Source organism: Caenorhabditis remanei, chromosome V (genome assembly GCF_010183535.1).
Source record: "Caenorhabditis remanei strain PX506 chromosome V, whole genome shotgun sequence".
Classification (NCBI taxonomy): Eukaryota; Metazoa; Nematoda; class Chromadorea; order Rhabditida; family Rhabditidae; genus Caenorhabditis; species Caenorhabditis remanei.
In genome coordinates, this window is record NC_071332.1 from 20,617,636 (window position 1) to 20,638,872 (window position 21,237).

The window sequence follows — 21,237 nt, forward strand, 5'->3', positions numbered from 1 at the left end:
TAGATTTCTAGGTCATAGTTCACTACCTGGCCTAGAAATCTCCTATCTTAGGCCCCCAATACAAAAAGTGAGATTAACCAAAAAAAAGAGTGAAGTACAAATGAAACTCTACCTCCTACCAACGTAAATTAGATTTCCTCTATCTCCAGAAACTACACTCTCCTCCCCAAAGTGTGTCCTTCATGAATACATGATGATGAGTACTTGGAAAAGAAGGGGGAGAGCACAAAGAAGTTTTTGTTGGTTTTTTTTTGCTGATGAAGAGCGGAAAATCAAAGAGTTCGAAAATGTAGAAGAATAGAGTTGATGTTCGGATGTTCAGGCAATCGAAATATTGGATCATGACCTAGGTTTGCAGATTCGGAAAAACATGGACTAGGATATCAAGTTCTGAGTCGTGAACTAGGATATCAATTTTTTACCTAACTTCACAAGTTCTAGGCCACCATCTCACTAGGGAAGGTCCTCGAGGCAGTGGGGAGGTAAGGTAATGACTTGCCAGAGGTCCAAACGTTGACCTCGTTTTTCTCGAATACCATGCCTCGAGGGCAAGAAGTGATATATATATATTTGGAATCAGCGTGATTTCAGCTTTCCAACGATATAGGTCACGCCCCATATCTCCACACTGACTCGAGGATCTTCCCTAGTCAGATCTCAAATTCTTGGCCAGACTTTATAGGTTCTCTGATTCTAGGTCGTATCCTATGTTCAGATGTTTCGAATCACAATGAAGGGATGGACTAAATTCCCAACCTCTAGAATTATAGGCCACCAAAATATTAGATTTCTTTGAAATCCTTGATTATTTATTAGATTATCATTGTATTTTTTTTCCAAAACGGAAGCCCTCTCATGAACTCTTGTTACTACCCTTTTCTGCATAACAAAAAGGGTGAAAAATAAGGAAACCTTGGGACACTGGGCGCGACAATGATAAATTATAAATATCAAGCTACACAACGAGATAAGGTCAAATAAGAATTTCTGTCTACATACACATATCTCTGTGACTTCTGCTTTCCTATAAATAACGACAAATCCCAGGAAACCTTATGATATTCCTTATTTCCTCATTTCCTCACAACGAACATCATAATAAGAACTTGCTGCAAAAAAAAGCTGGAAACGTGACAAAAGTTGTGGGAATGTGTGCAGAGATCTCACACTTTTTCAGGCACTCTTTAGTGTGAAGCTAAATGAAGTACCCTCTCCCGTTAAGAGGGCACGGGAGGGGGATTATGAAGCAAAAAAGTATAATTTTAGCATGGAGAAGGCCGTACTACAATAGGAGATCATTTTGAGCCAAAAATCACTGAATTTCAATAGAAACTGAAGAAGTTACAGAATTTCGAAAATCCAATTTTTCACTAACACCATCATAACTTGGTCGGATTTGACATTTTCTGAAAATTTTTAAAAATTTCAAATTCAGCGAGCCAAGACGTTTCGAAAAAGTATAATCATGCCTAGATTTGGGTCAAATCAGAAAAAACTACGGTATGCGCCTTTAAATTGTGGAATTTTGTGGTAAGACCCAAATCTTGGCATGAGTATACTCATTCGAAGCGTCTCGAATTGGAAAATCTGAAAATATTGTCTAATCCGACCAAGTTATGATGGTCTTTGTGAAAAATTGGATTTTCTCTATTTTCAAAAAGTTTCGAAAATCCCCAACTTTCTTATTTTCAGTGGTTTTTGCCTGGTTTTTGGCTTAAAATCTTCAAAATTTTCCAGATTCCCAGACATACAATCAATTCATTCAGAAACAGATTCTAGACAACATAGAACAGTTACCAGTAGCAAAAATAAGACAAAAAAAAGAGATAAATTTAAAAATGAACAGAATCCTTGTTCTCACTTCTTTCCCTGCTTCTTATTCTTCTTCTTTTTTGACGTTTTCGTCTCCTTCTTCTCGCTAGTCTCCAACTTAGCCACGCCCTCTGTGACTTCATCAATCTCCAGATTCACAAGATTCATCCTACCACACGCTTGCTGCTTCTTGATAAACTCCAACATCTTGGGAACTTTCCGAACGAGCGCGTTGATTTGACACTGTGCAATCGCCAAATGCAGGTTACTCATTGACAACGACTTCTTTTTCAGCTTCAGATAAATAGGATACGCATATTGCATGAGGTTTCCGTTTCCAAAGCACGTATCCAGTTTCAGACGTTTCAGCTCTTTATCCAAGGTGTTCATAGTGAAAGTGTCCTTGTCCCGAACAATGACAAGTCTTGGGAACGATGAGGCAAATTTCAAGTTCTCATTGTATACCTTCTCCCACTCCTTCTTGATAGTCTCCACCTCTTTTAAATCCATAAAGTAGATATCATTTCTAGCTACATCGAAATGAGATTCCATCGACTTGAAGAACTCAAGAATTACCAGCCAATCCCTCTCTTCAAAGGTATGAAACACCTTTTTCGCCACAACAATATCCATGAGAAGCTCGTAGAGTGCATCCACAGCGAGGATACAGTAACCTCCATAATGAGTTGGAATTGGTCTCTGATTAAACTTCAACAGATTACTCTTCATCTTTGCAAACTCCATCTCCTTCAAGTGCTCATCACCAACCTCCTTCAACACACCCAATGCGTTTTGGAAGGTTATTGTAGACAGTTTCTGATTTCTGAGATCTTCTGGGATCAATGCCAACTTCTCCGATACCTCCGGCTTTACACCATGCTCTTCTAGAATCTCGAGCAAGTCGTGAACCATCACAAAGTGATTCTTTTCAATCGAGAATAATCGGATGACTGGTACTTGTTTGATGGGTTCACCCTCTGGATTCAGAAGGACGTTGATTGGTGGCAAGTGAATATTTGATTCTTGGATCAACTTTGCAACTCTTCCAATCACAAATCCAACCCAGGCAACCACAGTTGTCACTTCTAGATTTCCAACCTTCAACTGTTCGGTGAGCTTGTCCATCGAAGAGAAAATGACACCTCCTATCGAACCTTGAGTTTTCGCCGCCATATCCTTAAAGTCCGACTTCAAGTTCATAAACCCTGTCGTCGAGATCTGTTCGTCAAGTTTCTTATGGTCTTCCTCCTCGAACGTCGGTGGCGCTGGTTCATACGAGCACGCGATCATTTTGTGATGCTTTTTTCCTCTTAGTACTTCCCAGCAATCATCCAGAATCCCCTCGGAAAACATGGAGATCTCCGGAAGATATGGACAAAGATGAAGGTGATCGAATAACTTGTGAACATCGTTTTGATAGATACACGGTTTTCCTTTGACACTTTTGGCGACATACGGGAATCGTTCCACTCGATCGCGTCGGACCATCTGGAAGTGCTCGTAGCTCGCCGGGAAATCCATAAAGTCGAAAATGGTGTCGTAGAGCTCATCGACGGACTCGAATATTCCAAATAGTTTTATTCCTTCTACTAGAAGACGTGCCACGTTGTCTTTATGATCCATATGCTCGCATTCCCAAGTCTCGGGAATCAGCTGAAATTGAGAGAAATTAATTAATTGAGATCTGGAATTGAAAAAAAACCACTCACCTCTTTTGGGATACATTTCCGGATTGCTAATTCTAGATTGCTTTCGGTGTGAGCAGGTAGCGGAGAAGGTAGCCGAGGAGGAAGAGGAGGAGGTGCGTTCGACGCCATATCTGGAAAAAAATTGGGTTGTTGAAATTTGGAGAAATTTGGAGAAAATTGGAAAAAAAAACACGAAAAAACACAGAAAAACGGCTAAAAAGAAGAAAACGAGCGGTTTCCAAAGCGAAGAGAACAAAAAAACAACAAAAAAACAACTGCGGTGAGAAAAGCGCGGTCGTAGATCAAACTTGACGGAACGAAGAAGTGGGTCTAGAAAAGGAAAATTTTTCTTTTTTTTCTCGATTTGGTAGATCAAATCCAGAGCTATTTTTTTGTAGTTGACAACTATTTTTCAAAAACCATATATAGAAAGTTATAGCTGCTTTCGGCTGGAAATTGGTCAGTGTAACTAATTGGTCAGGAATGACAAGATTCTGATTATTTGTGCATTATTCGAAAAGTTTATACTATTTAATTAAAATTGAGAATTGAGGATTCACGAAAATACTCGAAAAAGATACAAAATTCGGGAGAACACTGTTTCTTGATTCCTATCCTATCCAGTAAGTATCGTGCAGTAGGATATACGAAATGACCAACTTTGAGAGAATGTTACGGTATCACTGATTATCCCACAGAGTAAGTAATGTGTACACCATACAGAACAAAGGTAGAGCTTTATTTTTGTAGTTGACAACTTTTTTGTACGGACACTCCCTAGAGAGTTACATATCGATAAAGTAATTTCTCCATCAAATCGTCAGATTTTTTGAGCAGTCGTCTTAAAATGACCATAACTCTTTAGGGAGTGTCCGTACAAAAAAGTTGTCAACTACAAAAATGAAGTTCTATCTTTGTTCTGTATGGTTTATACATTATTTATTTTATAGGACAATCAGTGATTTCGTAATACCTTCTTGCAGTTTGCCATTGTGGAACAAGTTTTTGAAATTCGGAACCCCTGAATCTTCGAAAACGCATAAATTATGTTGTCACCCTCCTCGTCTCTCCTCTCCCACTTTTTGTTGTCTCATAAAGTGGAGAGTGAGGTCGATTCGCAGAGAAGATAGGGGAGGTCTCCCCCTCTCCCCGTTCTCTGACTTCCTTCACACTGCCTTCGTCTCTAATTCTTCGTTTCCCTCACCCAGCTAGTCAGAAAATTAGAAAGAAATGGATTTTTCCTTGGCTTGTGTTCTTTCCATTTTCAAATTTCATTGTTTTTTCAGGTTTTCTTTTTCTCCTTTTCAACAAAATGGGAGCAACCAACAAATCGGTGAGTTCCAGTACGCCGCTCTGCCCGCCTTGTAGTTTGTAGTGCCGCCGCAATGATAATTATAATTTTATAATTTTTCTCCCAAATTTTGGTTTTACGTTTCCTGCTCGCTCTTTTTTGATGTTTCAATCCTATAGGTGTTCGCTGATAAAAAGTCCGCAATATTGCGTAGAATACGGTGTTTGCGTATAGAAAATTGAGGTTTGGTGTCGATTTACGGGGAGCTTTCAGAACTTTTTATTTCACGAAATTTCAGCCTTTTTCTCACTTTTTTCGTATAAAACTGCAATAAAATATAATTTTTCAGCTTAAATGTGTATCGGAGACTTCAAAAATATACTATATCATCAAATTAATATCAATATTCGACAGTATTTCCGAAAAAACTCTGAAAATGTGTGAAAATAGAGCATTCCACACATTTTCCAAGTAAAACGCTCAAAAAATGCTTAAAAATCTGGAGAAATCGCCAAAGGAACATTTCGAAACTAGTTTTGTCGAATTTTCCGCTGTTTCTCGTCAATAGATGTACCAAAATTCCAGATTTCTGTTGAAAATTGAAATGAAACCCCAGAAATTTGGACCTGTCGTCATAATTTTCCTTTTTGCGCACAGAAAATAGTGTTTTCATTGAGGTTATCGCCAGCGGTCACGAATTAATATGAATTTTCAAGCGGTTTTGCTTTAGCGCTGTTTAACAGCGCTAAAATTTTGACACTTGAAATTTTAGCGCTGTTAAGCAGCGCTAAAACTGTAGCACTGCAACAGTTTAGCGCTGTTTAGCAGCGCTGAAGCCACATCATAATGTTGATTTAGCGCTGCTAAACAGCGCTAAAATTTTAATACTTGAAATTTTAGCGCTGTTAAGCAGCGCTAAAACTGTAGCACTGCAACAGTTTAGCGCTGTTGAGCAGCGCTGAAGCCACATCATAATGTTGATTTAGCGCTGCTAAACAGCGCTAAAATTCCACGTTTCGAAACTTTAGCGCTGTTTAGCAGCGCTAAAATTCCACGTTCTCATTATTAGCGCTGTTTAGCAGCGCTAAAATATCGCGTTCCCAAGTTTTAGCGGTGTTTAACATTTTTAAGCTGAAATCGCAAGAAAATTCTTAGAAAATTTATGGAAATATGTTCAGAATCGACTTGAATCTCTATCGCTGAAACGAAAATCTTGACAAAAACCGAAATCCATCAGCTTTTTTCCAGATGGATGCTCTCTTCAAAGTCGGCGAGAAGTTCGTGTGCCTCTACGAGAACACCACCCCCTACCAAGCAAAAGTGACGGCGATTCGAGTGGTTCGAGGTGTTGACAACTACAATGTTCACTACATCAGCTATGGAAAACGACACGATGAATTGGTACCATTCGGAGAGGAGGAGGGAAAAATGTTCAAAGGAACACTGGAAGATTATCAGAGAAATCATAACATTCCGCCAGCGGAGGCGATGAAAAATATCATTATTGGGAATCCACCGAAAGCAGGAGGAGCTGTAGAGAAACCGGGACCTTCTAGCAGAAAGCCAGGGCGTCCGAAGAAGGGAAAAGAAGGAGAGCAAGAATCGACGGACCCGTGTGAACCATCCACTTCCACAGAAGAACCCACACACTCAGTTTGTCTGAAAGTAGAACTGCCTCCGGGACTGCTGAAAGTGTTAGGAGAAGATCACAGTCTCCTGGGAAAAGATTTCATTCCGGAACTCCCGGTGACTCACTCGATCGATACAATCATTCGAGAGTATCTGGCGAAAATGGAGAAAGATGAGAAAGAAGAACTGATTTCGATTAAAGATGGAGATAGTGCGACGAGGGAAAAGAAGAAAGTGTTGGTGAAGTATGCTGCGAGGAAAGGAGCTATCAGATCACTTGTTGAATACTTCAACGCGAGTTTGAAGTGAGTGCCACCATTATTCGACGTGGAGAAGCATGCATTGATGGTTTTTTATCGATTTCCATCACTTTTCACCACTTCTATTTGAATTTTCAGACATTCCTCCACTTTTTTCTACCATTCATATTGAAAAGAATCTGATCAACTACATTTTTATACAAAAATCATAAAAATCGGTTCAGTACCAGCTGAAATTCCCGTAAAATCGACTCGGCGCAATGAAAATGAAACATGTCTGGCAGTTAGAGACACTCTCCTCTTTTAACGCACTCTCTCGTTAGTTCCGACATTCTGAACCCAATTTCAGATGAAAAAAGTGAATTTTTGAAATGATTCTTGCATTCATGTTGAAAAGAATTCGATTAGCTACATTTTGATACAAAAATGAAATCGGTTCAGCACCAGCTGAAAATAAGAAGAACGAAGGATTTTCACTGGGAAAATGTGATTTTCGAGATTTTTCGATGTTTTAACAAATTTCAGACAGAAAAAATAATAAAACTGAAAGACAGACAATGTTTTGGTACAAAAAATTGACTGAAAATCTGAGAAAATCTCGAAAAATGACTGAAAATATCATTTTCCCCCGAAAAACCTCCGGATTAACACAATTCTGAATTAAAATTTTCAAATTTCCTACCAAAAGAAAGCCCAACGGATTCTCTACAACATGAATGCAATGATGATCTCGAAAATTCACTTCTTCCATCAGAAATAGACTTCTGAATGTCGACGGGAGGCGAAGCACAACGAGAGAGCATGTCGAGAGAAGAGAGTATCTCTAACCGAAAGACATTTCCATTTTCAGCGGCGGGTCGTTTTAAACCGATTTTTATGAATTTTAACTATTTTTTCATGAAAATAGTGTTGTGAAAATTGAAGAGAAGCTTTTTAAACATTTAATTCCATCAAAAATTGCAATAAAATCATCAAAATCGAAGGAAAACGTTTCAAGACAAAGAAAGGTGGGATTGTTAAGTGTTATCGCAATTTTTCATCGATTCCCATAACTTTTAACAACTTTTATTCGAATTTTCAGACATTCTTCAGCGTTTTTCCACCATTTTCTACTAAAAATCCACTGAAAACTGCATTTTCGCTTAACAACCCCTCCCTTTTCTTGTCTTGAAGCGTTTTCTCATCGATTTTCATGATTTCTTTGCAAATTTTGATGAGAAAATCTTCTTTTTAATGGTCAGAACACTGTTTTCATGGAAAAATTGTGGAAAAAGTGAGGAAAATTGGTGAAAATCGGTGAAAACCGACCCCGCCGCTGAAAGCAAAAATGCATACTTGTCAAGGGCCGGGCCGGGCCGGGCCGGGCCGGGCTTTTTTTTCAAAACGTCAGGCCCGGCCCGGCCCGGGCTTTTTTTTCAAAACGTCAGGCCCGGCCCGGCCCGGCCCGAAGCCCGGCCCGGCCCGGGCCGGCCCGGCCCGGCCCGCCAGGCCCGTCTTTTTGGAGGGAATTTTTTTTTCAAATTTTTAATGAATATTTTGAAATTACCAAAAAAAAGTAAATTTCTTTGCCAGTACGACTCCACGCTTTCTTTCCTTCCAAATTCGACATGTTCAGTTTCAAAAAAAAAAACACGTGGAAAATTTCAAAAACAAAATTTCATTAAAAAAATTTCAAAAATCCAAGATTCCTGAAAAGACGGGCCTGACGGGCCGGGCCCGGGCCGAAGCTTTTCAGGCCCGGCCCGGCCCGGCCCGTCATTTGACAAGTATGCAAAAATGTGTGGCGGTTAGAGACACTCTCCTCTCTCGACATGCTCTCTCGTCGTGCCTCGCCTCCCGTCGACATTCAGAAGCCTATTTCAGATGGAAGACTTTAATTTTCAAAATAATTATTGTATTCATGTTGTAGAGAATCCGATGGGCTATCTTTTTGTGGTAAATTTGAAAATTTTAATTCAGAAATTATATTTTTCGAGATTTTCTCAGATTTTCAGCCAATTTTTCGTTGAAAAACACAGTCTGTTTATCAATTTTCCTATTATTTCTGTCTGAAATTTGTAGAAAACCAAAAAAAAAACCGAAAATCACATTTTCCCAACGAAAATCCTTCGTTCTTCTCGTTCTCAGCTGGTACTGAACCGATTTTTATCATTTTTGTATAAAAATGAAGCTAATTGGATTCTTTTCAACATGAATGCAAAAATCGTTTCAAATTTCACTTTTTTCATCTGAAATCGGCTTCAGAAAGTCGTCGGATGACGAGGGGTAGCGAGAGAGTGCGTTAGAAGAGGAGGGTGTCTCTAACTGCCAGACATGTTTCATTTTCTTCGCACCTAGGGCGGTTTTCCTTTAAAACTGAACATTTTTCTCTGATTTAGAAAGATGATAACCATGAAAACGACCAAAACCACCCCATTTTCCAAAAATATTTTATTTTTCCAGCAACTTCCTGCTCACCGAAAAGGAACGCCTTCAACACAGCGCTCTTCTGCGACGCGAAGCGACAAAGAAGAATGTGAGATTCAAAAGTGTCCTCGACATTCCAACGGACACTGTCAGATTCTCCGAACACTACGGTATTGTCCATATGGTTCGGATGCTGACGAAACTCGACGAGCTTCTTCAAGTATCCGATTGGAACGACTATTTTATGGAGGTAATCTAGAAATTTATTAATTTTTCAATTTAATTTTTCTTTCAGAAGTTTATGGATGCAGTCCACGACTTTATGGGATTCCTCGAGGACAACTATCTGAAATACTGGAAAGCGGAGGGTGGCTACAGGACGTTGACTGCTGAGTACTATAGACAATGGACAACGGCCGGAGATGAATAATTGTTTTATTTTGTGAAATTATATTTGAAATTCACTTTTTTACTCTTTTAATTACTCTAATTCTTCAAGAAAAACTTGACGCATTGTTTCATAGATTCAGATGTCATCCTCTGGAGATCCAAGGTCTTCAGAATCTTTTTCAATTCATCATTCGAATTCAGATTCCCGAGCCAATGAGCCATGTAGATGTGATCATTGAAATAGGCAGCGATTCGAAACTCAAATTCGTCCATAAGTGGGGTGTCTGGACTCATGATTATCTGGGATTGACAGTAACGGATGACATCTTTCATATCGAGTAGAGAAGCGGCTCTTAACAACTGGCAAAGAGTGGCAGATGACAACTCCTCACGAACTCCATGAGCAATTTGGAGGACTTTTTCGATTAAGCTACGATCCATTTTCCTTGTTAACCCCGTTCCACAACCTTCATCATCTGGGATGTCAGCGAAATACGGGGAATAGAATTTTAGTTGCTGGAAATATTCATTTATAGCCTCACTAGGGGAAGGACACAGTTTGGAGCTATGGGGCGTGGTCTATATCATTGGAAAGCTGAGAAAACGCTGATTCCAAATATATATTCAGTTTTTGCCCTGGAGGTCTGGTATTTGAGAAAAACGGGGTGTGGCAACTTTGACCTCATTTTTCTCGAATACCAGACCTCAAGGGGAAAAACTGAATATATATTTGGAATCAGTGTTTTCTCAGCTTTCCAATGGTATAGGTCACGCCGCATAGCTCCAGACTGACCAATACCTGTTTCGGACAATACAAATCAACAACGTCGCTGTCATCATCGTTCAGTAGAAAGTGTACCATTCGGGGACGTGTCTCCTCTACATCCCCATAAATTCTATCGTAAAAATTGAATTTCCAAATCCGATCCATTCCCTGAATGGCTTTCACATAGACCTCGAAACAAAACGTCACGGAGTACGGGTCCTCGTCATTCTCCTTTTCAGTATGATCACTCGAAATGAACTCTTTCGATCTCAAGACACAACCAGGCTTCACAATTCTATCGTCCTCATAAAAACAACGTTTTCGGTTGTTTGTATTGATGGTTTGAAAGAGAAAGTGGACTCGAAGTTTCCTGATTTCTGTCGAGTGCCCCAACTCCATTGACATATGAGCATTGCCTCCTTCCGCCAAATGCTCAATAGTCACAGTGAAACTACTGGAACATTGGGAAATGAATCGCTGGTATACTGTAGCTTACCAATCAGTTATCCCTGCTATACTTGTTGAGATGGTATAAGGTTCTTGTAGAGAATCTCTTGTGAAATGATATATTCTGAATGCTTCGCATATTGGAACTGAAAAGAGCTGTAAATGGAGAGGCAGGAAGATATTGGTGACACTCACATTTGCTATTCATATCGAAATAAAGAGTGGAAATGATCGGAAGACACGTTGCATAGTAGGAAAGGTTACTGTTTAATAGGGAACTTGTCATGTTTTAAAACCGTGCAATTTTTGGGAGCTATTTGGAGCTTCGTAGTATTCCCCAATGATTCATAATTTGGGAAAATGTAGCTCTGACCGGGTACTTCACTTCTGTAGTTGACAACTTTTTGGTACGAGTGCCACCTGAAAAGTTATATGGTCTAAACCTTCCGACCTGTACAAATGTCTTAGTTAGGCGGCTTCGAAATGACTTCCGTTTCAACACCCGCAGAGTTTAAGTGTTAGGAACCTGAATTAAAGAAAAAGGAAAACAAACCAAATTGACTTATACTATAAAACAAATTAAATGTATTTAAGTACTAATCAGATGAGACTCTACGGACGCAACTAATATTTTATAACTATTTACAGGAAAATCTATTCGTCCTTTTCACATCTTACAATTGTAGCTATAACTGAGTAACTAGAAGCACTATTGGGCAGAGGGTCATCTTAATAGAGTAAAGTTTCACAAATTGAAACTAGGCAGGAGACAAGCACAAACTACTAAATAAGAGAAATGGGAAAACAAGCAACGAATCAGAATTATTTCTATCAATTACAGATTCGATTAGACGGGTGAACCAGCCGGAATGGCGTTGTTTCGGGGTCCTCTTCCTTGCTCCAAGTTTATCCATTGGATAACAAAACTGATCTTTTCCACGTTGGTTCAGTTGCATTTTCAAGTCGTCGTTGAACTTGTCGTCTGCGGTGTAGTTTTTCATGAAAGCTGAACGAGCCAAACTGCCCGAGACGCCACTTAGCTGGTTGTTGACTGGCCCTCTAAAATGCATTAAGAGGCGCTGTCTGTAAGATGAGGATTCCTCTTGGCACAGTTGCAAAAAGATGTTTCAATCCGAACTCTTTTTACATCATATATACCCCTATGGTAGTGATTCACAAACAATAAATCATCAGTCCCCTATGACGTCATCCTAGGAAAATATGACCAATAATTGACTTTTCACCCAAAAATTCACAAAAATTTCAATTTTCCAGATAACTGTGCAAAACTTTCGGTACATGTTAGGAGTGTTCTTGACTACCTCTACACAAATTTCCAGCCCTCTAGACACCCCAGAAACCGTTCAAGTAAATTTAATTTTTATGTTTGATCAACTTTTCTCAAAAAATCCCTGTGGAAGCCATAAAATTTCAAATCGTATTCATATTCCCCGCAAAGTGTTCTATCAAATCCAATTAAAATCATCAAATAGTGGGTGGACCATTTTGAGATATTTCGATTTTTTCAAAAATCACATAAGGGTCCCCCCTTATGAAAATTTTTTTTTGGTAAAAAATTTGAAAAAAAAAATTGTTACGAAAATGATCAGAATATTGATTACACACGTGAAGTAAACCAATTCCAAGATTTTACACCTCAGAAATTGGTTTGAACAGATTTCGAATTTTTCTTCATCAAAATTTTTTCCCATTTTTTGACGTTTTCATCAATAATTTGTACAGAAGCCATAAAATTTCAACTAATGCACTAAATTCCCGCAATATTTAACATACGATCCATTTAAAACCATCAGAAAACAAGTGGACCATTTTGAGATATTTTCATTTATTTTGAAAATCACATAAGGGTCCCCCCCATGGAAAAAAAAATTTTATGAAAAAATAATTCGAAAGTTTTTTGATGCAAAACCGTTCAGAGCTTTAATGAAATATTAGAAAACCAACTGTAAAAAAGTTTTGAACGTTTTTGCATAAAAATAATGTCGACTTATTTTTCAATAAAATTTTTTTCCATGGGGGGGACCCTTATGTGATTTTCAAAATAAATGAAAATATCTCAAAATGGTCCACTTGTTTTTTGATGATTTCAATTGGATTTGATAGAACACTTTGCGGGGAATATGAATACGATTTGAAATTTTATGGCTTCTACAGGGATTTTTTGAGAAAAGTTGATCAAACATAAAAATTAAATTTACTTGAACGGTTTCTGGGGTGTCTAGAGGGCTGGAAATTTGTGTAGAGGTAGTCAAGAACACTCCTAATATGTTACAAAAGTTTCCCGATGTTATTTAGAAAATTGAAATTTTTGTGAATTTTTGGGTGAAAAGTCAATTATTGGTCATATTTTCCTAGGATGACGTCATAGGGGACTGGTGACTTATTGTTTGTGAATCACTACCATAGGGGTATATATGATGTAAAAAGAGTTCGGATTGAAACATCTTTTTGCAACTGTGCCAAGAGGAATCCTCGTCTTACAGACAACGCCTCTTAGAAACAATGAGAAAAATGAAATTGACAGCTGAAAAATTCCGAACGCGCAAACTGAAATTTTCATACTCCCGACCTGGAGTTTCACCCTAAAAATTAAGAAATCAAGCTGTAGACTTGCAGTTTTCTCAAAAGATCAAAAACTTCCCTGTCGTCCTTTTTCGATGTCTGGGAAATCGTCCAATGCCAAAAAAAAATTGAAATATGCCTCCCACGGCCTCCACAAGTCTAAAATTTTGTTTTTTTTCACAATCGGCAAAAATGCATTGCGCCTTTAGTACCGTACTCCGCTTGTGTTTACACAAATGTTCTCCAAACTATTGTTTTATTTTACATCTTTTTCTCTGCGAAACACTTATTTACCGATTCTAAAATTATGTATATAGATAATGCTCTCTACACAATTCTAAAACTGAATTTTTAAAATTTCCAACATAGCGCTCTTAGGTAAAAATTAAAAAAATAAAGTTTCAGACGCGATTTTTTTCAAAAAATTTTGTTTTTAGAGAAGAGATCAAAAATTTCCTTGCGGTTTTTTTTTGGAGAAAATAGTACCGTGTGCTGATCTATCATGAATTTTAATAATTTCTTCTAAGCAATTTCTTAGTAATTTCCTCTAAATTCATCCTCATTCTGTTCCCGATATCTCACTTATTTTCCATCGGGTTCTCCTTAAATTTTCTTTAACTTCTCTCGAATAAATCGGTTTCTAACATCTCACTCATTACTATTTCTTCAACTATTTTTTTTGCCTTCAAAAATTCGTTTTCGTTTCAGAGAAATGACGTACCGCCCGTCATTTCGGTATCGGACCACCCCTCATTTCACGATTCCCGTATCGGACAACCGGTCATTCCCGCATCCCATATCCAGGTAAGAAAACTGTTATCCAGCCTTCTAAAAGACATTGTCGTTTCAGGATGTTCCTGCTGCTGATGGATCAGATGCACCGGATCCGCCAATCGTCATTCCTGCGCCAGCCGCATTCGATAATGAAAGAAGGGAAGCGTCTTCAAGTGAAATGCGAAGAGTAAGTGATGAAATTTGGGTAAAATTAATTTCGAAATCTTTTCTTGCAGAAAAGACCGAGAGTGGAAGATAGCGGAAGTGAGGGGAGTACGGACGTGTCCACAAATCCGTTTGATATGAGTCGATGGAGTTGTATGCGAAAAACGCTGGACCCGATCAGCTTTATGATGGTCAACATAAAGTTGCGAGACGAAGATGACACCTCCTTACTCGAATCGTAGGCCAGAAAGATGTGAGTTTGCATTCAAAGCGAACAAAATATAATTTTCAATTTCTTCAGTGGAGCCGTCATTCAAAACATTCACACTTACCGGATGCCGTGCGGAGAAGGCCGGTACTTCCAGACATTCTTCGCTCATGAAGAAAACGCGGAAAAAATCAAAAGTGCAATAGACTCTGAGAATTGGATGGCACAGTGGAGAATAAATAGTCTTGTACGTATTTCTATTTAATTAGGATATTTTGTTTCATTTGTCATAATTTCAGATGGCGAGAGACGCTCAACCGTTCTTCTGGCATGCGATGGGTTGCGGGAATCTGTTCAAACTCGTGACGTACTGCACCAAGTAAGTTCTTTCAAGTGAATTTTAATTTAATGAAGTCTTTTTTCTCAGGTTCACGAGAAGTCGCGAACTGCACAAGACAGTGAGGGATAAATTGGACGCTCAAGAAACAGTGCGAAAGATTCTCAGCTGCCCAATGTTCGTCGATGACTTCAAGCAGCATTTGAATCATATTGGTGAGGCATCGTGGACATCGATTGTGAATAAGCATGATGATCGTGAGGCAAGAGGGAACGACGTTCCAATAAGGAGAATCCGTCCACGCAGAAGATAAGCGAACGCTCTGGATCATCAATCATTATCAATTTTATGTTTTGTTTTATGTATACTCCGTTTCTTCCCGTTTCTCATATAGTTAAATTCCTAATCATATAAAATAGTACATAGTTTTATATATTAATCCGTGTAAATGTCATATTTCTAATCGTTTCTTTTGACCCCTCAATTTCTGGCTTATCTATTTTTATTTGTTTTTTCCACTCCAATACCACATAATATAGTATTCATTATTTTTAATGTGTTCTGAATTGGTATGAAATGTAGAATGTTTCATTTAATTCTTGAACTGTTTCCTCTATTTTTCAGATATTCAGGAGTCTGAAATTCTGGTAGTGTCAAAACGGAGTCAGCAGAGAGATGATTTGAACTATGAGACATTGCCACGGAGTCAGTGATTGCCCAATAACAGTGAATGTTTGTGGGCTTGTATAATAAACCCAGAGCTCTGTTTTTGTAATTGAGGACATTTGTCTACGAGCACTCTTCAAAGAGTTGTGGCCGCCAAGCTAACCCGGAAAGTTTCTCCGTAATCCATTGGAGAGATACGCGCCAACTCAGATGACATCAGAAGAAATTAAACACTTCAAAATTTATTTCCAGTTTTCAGACCCACCATTATATTTCGCACGTAGAAAGCGATCACTGTGATCTACTTTCGGATTTTTTGTATTTTCAGTGAATAAACTTTCAAGAAAAAAAAACAATTTTTTCAGTTTTTCCACGCGTTTCTTATTAATTTTCAGCAGCTTTAGCACAATCTGATTTAAAAAAAAATATTTCGTTTTATTTTTAAAAATTGCAAAAAAATCTTTCAAAAGTTGACAAATCATTTGAAAAAGCATGTCTAAAAATTAATTTGAAAAATTTATATTCGAAAAAAACATTGCGCCTTTAATACCGTACTACGCATTTTTTCGAAAAAATAGTTTTTAAAAATGTCTTGCTAACTTTCAATGTATTTTGCCGTTATGGTTTTATTTTTTCAAAATTTCCGCACATTTTTTTCTTGTGACTCTTCATTCTATGTTTCAACTAGTGCGTTTTTCAGGTACCATGACCCTGATCAACAACACAGTCAACGTGGATGGAACTCTACATCAAAACATTGATATTACACAAGTGAATCTCCACAACGTCAACGTCCAATTCAACCTGAATGTCTACCCGGTAAGGTCTTCATGACTGTTGTGAGATTTTTGCACAAATGGCGCGTGACAAGAGGACTATCAGTCACAATACCGTAAATGTTGTATAACTTTTGCATACATATTTTCTGATTTTTTGTTATTGCGGTGGAACTGTTATAATCTTGTCGCATAACAGTTGCAGAAACTGTGAAAGCTGCGGAAAGTAGCCGATAAGATAATCATTCTTAATAATTCCAGACGACATCTCCTCCCTTCACATCTGGAGCACCGCCACGACCACCAACCAACAATACCAATGGACCTCATCCGGGAAAGCCGTCAACGTCAGTGGGTGACGAGACAAGTGATGTGACACCACCATCAGGAAACGTGGAAAATGAAAGTTTTGAGGTAAGAAAACTGTAATACAGCCTTCTAAAAGACATGTTCGTTTCAGGACGTTCCTGCTGCTGAGGAATCAGATGCACCGGATCCGACAATCAACGATGATCTGACATGGATTAGGCGGCAATCGACTGTGCAGGAATATGATGCGATGGATAACGCTTTCGTCAATCCTCCATCCGTGGACATGTCAACTTCATTCGACCCTACATCGATGACACCAGTTCGCGCAAGATCTGTTGCCAACGATCTTCTCAACCAACTGTTAGCGAGAAATGCGCCAACCGTGCCGCAAGACAATACGAGAAATGGTTCCGGCTAACTAATCATCGCCGGTAATGAAAGAAGCGAATCGTCTTCAAGTGAAATGCGAAGAGTAAGTGAGGAAATTTAGGTAAAATTAATTTTGAAATCTTTTCTTGCAGAAAAGACCAAGAATTGAAGACAGCGGAAGTGACGGGAATACGGAGGTGTCCACAAATCCGTTTGATATGAGTCGTTGGAGCTACATGAGAAGAATGCTGGACCCGATCAGCTTTATGATGGTCAACATAAAGTTGCGAGACGAAGATGACACCTCCTTACTCGAATCGGAGGCCAGAAAGATGTGAGTTTGCATTCAAAGCGAACAAAATATAATTTTCAATTTCTTCAGTGGAGCCGTCATTCAAAACATTCACACTTACCGGATGCCGTGCGGAGAAGGCCGGTACTTCCAGATATTCTCCGCTTATGAAGAGAACGCGGACAAAATCAAAAGTGCAATAGATTCGGAGAATTGGATGGCACAGTGGAGAATAAATAGTCTTGTACGTATTTCTATTTAATTAGGATATTTTGTTTCATTTGTCATAATTTCAGATGGCGACAGACGCTCAACCGTTCTTCTGGCATGGGCTGGGTTGCGGGAATCTGTTCAAACTTGTGACGTACTGCACCAAGTAAGTTCTTTCAGATGAATTTTAATTTAATGAAATCTAATTTTCAGGTTCACGAGAAGTCGCGAACTGTACACGACAGTGAGGGATAAATTGGACGCTCAAGAAACAGTGCGAGAGATTCTCAGATGCCCAGTGCAGCATTCAAATCCTCTTGGACAGGCATGGTGGACAGCGATTGGGAAAAAGCATGATGATCGTGAGGCAAGAGGGAACGACGTTCCATTAAGGAGAATCCGTCCACGCAGAAGATAAGCGAACGCTCTGGATCATCAATCATTATCAATTTTATGTTTTGTTTTATGTATACTCCGTTTCTTCCCGTCTCTTCTGAATGTAGATTCATATCTAGAGACCGCAACATTTTTTTCAAACTCAATTTTTCATTAAAATTTCCATCCTGACCTTTTCTTCAGGTAAATGGAAGTACATTCCCAAATTTTTTTCTGAAAATATTCACTCTCTCCGAAGTTACAGGACCTTTTAGTCAGCCATGGTTTCTACTGAATTTCTCTTGGGGAATTCTTTTGTTTTGAAAATTAATAAACTTGTACTTAATTCCATTTAATTAGGTTTTTTGTTTCATTTGTCATAATTTCTGATGGCGACAGACTCGCAACCAGGGTGCTCAACCGATACTTCAAAACCGATTAAAATCGGTTATTGATTAAAAAATCGGTTAAAATATGAGCCGGTTTTTAAAAAAGAAATCGGTTTTTCTCCAGGGAAAAATTGGTTAAAATTCGATTTTCTTCGATTGTTTCGAAAAAAAAACCGATTTTGTTCGGTTTAGAAACCGGTTAAAACCGATTAGTCTCCGATTTTTACGGCAAACACTCACTTGCTAGTAGATCATTTGCTATTTTCCCGTTTGCTATTGAGTCTCACTTGCTATATAGGATCACTTGCTATATTGGACTCACTTGCTATGAAATTTCAAAATTTCAGGGTCTCATTTGCTATTAAAAGTCTCACTTGCTATTCGAAATCTCACTTGCTATTTTTTTGGCTCATTTGCTATTTGCAGGTTGATTTTTCCAGTTTCTGCTTTTTGTCGGCGCTTGTTCCACACTTGGAAGCTTGTTATTATTGTGACTTCTGCATGTTTCGAGTTCACATGGAATGTATTTTGACTGCCCCACCCCTATGTTGATCGACAACTAGCCCTGAGCTCAAAAATGGACCGGTAAACATGAAATTTTGTGAGTAAAATGCTCAACCCTAGCATATCATTTTCTTAGTTGATCACTTTTTTGTAGGACCCCTCCCTGGGTTACTGTAGCTCATAGAGACTCAGTCACGTTCAATATAGCACAACAGTCCAGGGAAGACCCGCATCAAAAAACGGCCAACTACAAAATTAAAGTACAAGGATTGATCTGTTCATGCACAAAGTTTCAAAATTTTTTCTCAATTTCTGAGCCTGTACCATCGTCTCAAACTTTTTCTTTGACTTCCTCTCGACACCTCGCTAGTGCCTCCTCACTGAGAGGAGACTTGTTAGATTAACAGAATACATTTTTTATGTTTAAGGGGCTAGTCCACCTTATTTTCTAATATTCCTCGGTGGTTTCGAACAAAATATTTATACTTTGATGAAATCATAGATCGAAACCGAAATTCAATTAATTGAGCTTGTGAGCGAAATTACCGAGTTCTATGATAAATCACATTTTCACCTTTTTCAGGACCAAAAATTTTTTCACAAGTTTCATATTTTGGTCGAACCCTGCATGAAATCTGCTACAATTATGCTACTAACTCATTTTCTGAACAAACCGGGAAAATAACCAGAAAATTTATGAAAAGAAATTTTCGAAAAAATTTAATTTTTCAAAAACGAGGTTACGTCACAGTAAAACCCATTGTGACTCATTTTTTCTTGGCAAAACTCATACGCAAAAAAAAACGGTACTTTAGGGGTGGGGCAGTCAAAATACATTCCATGTGAACTCGAAACATGCAGAAGTCACAATAATAACAAGCTTCCACGTGTGGAACAAGCGCCGACAAAAAGCAGAAACTGGAAAAATCAACCTGCAAATAGCAAATGAGCCAAAAAAATAGCAAGTGAGATTTCGAATAGCAAGTGAGACTTTTAATAGCAAATGAGACCCTGAAATTTTGAAATTTCATAGCAAGTGAGTCCAATATAGCAAGTGATCCTATATAGCAAGTGAGACTCAATAGCAAACGGGAAAATAGCAAATGATCTACTAGCAAGTGAGTGTTTGCCGATTTTTACCGATTTTCACCGGATTTTCTGAAAGTTCAAACTCTACGGCGGTTTGTCACGTTTTTATCATATTTTGTTCAAATTTTCTTAAAAATTAGAAAAAAACGTGTGAAGTAATCGAAACGTGACAGTTTGAATTTTCAAAAAAACCGATGAAAATCGGTAAAAATCGAAGAATAATCGGTTTTTTAACCGGTTTCAAAACCGCTAAAAACCGAAACCGAACGGTTTTTTTCAAAACACAATCGAAGAAAATCGATTCTTCTCCGATTGTTGATCGATTTCCTACCGATTTTAGTTTTTGAGAAATCGGTTAAAATTCTTCGGTGAGAGAAACGATTTTCATCGGTTTAAAAAAATCGGTTTTTCATCGGTTTTACCTTCGGTTGAGCACCCTGTTCGCAACTATTGGCATGAGCTGGGTCCCAGAAAGCTCTTCGGACTAGTTCCGTACTGCTCCGAGTAAGTTCTTTCGGGTGAATTATAATTTAATGGATTTGTTTGTTTCAGGCTCGAGGGCAGTCCGGAGCTCTGTACAACTGTCAGAGAGAAATTTGACGATCAACAGAAAGTGCGAAAGATACTATATGGAGGTCAACGATTTGTCGATGAATTCAAAAGTCATCTTGGGCAGCGCTAAAAATTAAAGAAATAAAGTTTCAGACCTGCAATGTTCTCGAAAATGTTGTCTTTTGAGAGGAGATCAAAAATTTCCTTGCGGTTTTTTGTTTTCGAAGTCTGGGAAAGAAAATATATTGGAATATGCATTAGCAAGTCTAAAAATTTATTTTCTTCAATCAGCAAAAAATGCATTGCGCCTTTAGTACCGTACTCCGCTTGTGTCAACGAAAATGTTTTAAAATTATTGTTTTATTTTACTTTTTCTTCTCTGCGAAATACTTGTTATGTGAAAAAAAACTGTGAAAAATAAAGTTTGGCCAAGGATTTTCAAAAAAAATATTTCGCGGGCTAAAACACGATAGACCATTTGTGCACTGGCGTGTTTCGGCCGCGAAAATTTCTTTTGAACTTTGTTTTTTCACAGTATGTATGTGGAGAATTCTCTCTACACAACTTCTAAAACTGAATTTTCTTATTTTGAAATGAATTTTCTTCTCTCGAAAATGAGAAAGCTCTCTTTTAATTGCAAAAATAAACGTTTCTTCTGAAAAATCAATCTAAATTATTTTAGAACACCTTCGTAACTTTTCCTTTTTCTACCCTCTATTTAATTATGCATGTTTCAGGGTTATGAATCAACACACTTTTCACGTGGACTCTCAAGGAGGAACGGTCAACTTCACGATCAACAACGTCTGCAACATCATCGTCGCTCCAGTAAGTTCGGGAATAACTAGAGTGCTGGGATAGATCTCTACATTTCTACGATAGAAAATCTTTTTTTATATCAAAATTCCACTGATTCAGTGTAATTTTCTGGGTTTCTCTAAAATTGA

General features: G+C 38.2%; 4 protein-coding genes across 4 annotated transcripts; 2 read left to right on the plus strand and 2 right to left on the minus strand.

Moving 5' to 3' along the window:
* Positions 1–1,857: 1,857 nt before the first annotated feature.
* GCK72_021639 (uncharacterized protein) lies at positions 1,858–3,629 on the minus strand (the record flags this gene model as incomplete). The annotated part of the gene is made up of 2 exons (XM_003098019.2): positions 1,858–3,465; positions 3,522–3,629. 2 exons carry the CDS (start codon positions 3,627–3,629, stop codon positions 1,858–1,860), a joined length of 1,716 nt encoding a protein of 571 aa, XP_003098067.2.
* Positions 3,630–4,812: 1,183 nt separating this feature from the next.
* On the plus strand, positions 4,813–9,516 carry GCK72_021640 (uncharacterized protein; the record flags this gene model as incomplete). The annotated part of the gene is made up of 4 exons (XM_003098071.2): positions 4,813–4,833; positions 6,040–6,725; positions 9,123–9,336; positions 9,382–9,516. The coding sequence occupies 4 exons, from the start codon at positions 4,813–4,815 to the stop codon at positions 9,514–9,516; spliced, it is 1,056 nt and encodes a 351-aa protein (XP_003098119.2).
* A 56-nt stretch (positions 9,517–9,572) lies between these two features.
* On the minus strand, positions 9,573–10,975 carry GCK72_021641 (uncharacterized protein; the record flags this gene model as incomplete). Its single annotated transcript, XM_053734393.1, has 4 exons — positions 9,573–9,992; positions 10,276–10,696; positions 10,739–10,835; positions 10,885–10,975. 4 exons carry the CDS (start codon positions 10,973–10,975, stop codon positions 9,573–9,575), a joined length of 1,029 nt encoding a protein of 342 aa, XP_053583306.1.
* A 5,998-nt stretch (positions 10,976–16,973) lies between these two features.
* Positions 16,974–17,799, plus strand: GCK72_021642 (uncharacterized protein; the record flags this gene model as incomplete). The annotated part of the gene is made up of 5 exons (XM_053734394.1): positions 16,974–16,982; positions 17,032–17,213; positions 17,262–17,415; positions 17,468–17,547; positions 17,595–17,799. The coding sequence occupies 5 exons, from the start codon at positions 16,974–16,976 to the stop codon at positions 17,797–17,799; spliced, it is 630 nt and encodes a 209-aa protein (XP_053583307.1).
* Between the last annotated feature and the right edge of the window lie 3,438 nt (positions 17,800–21,237).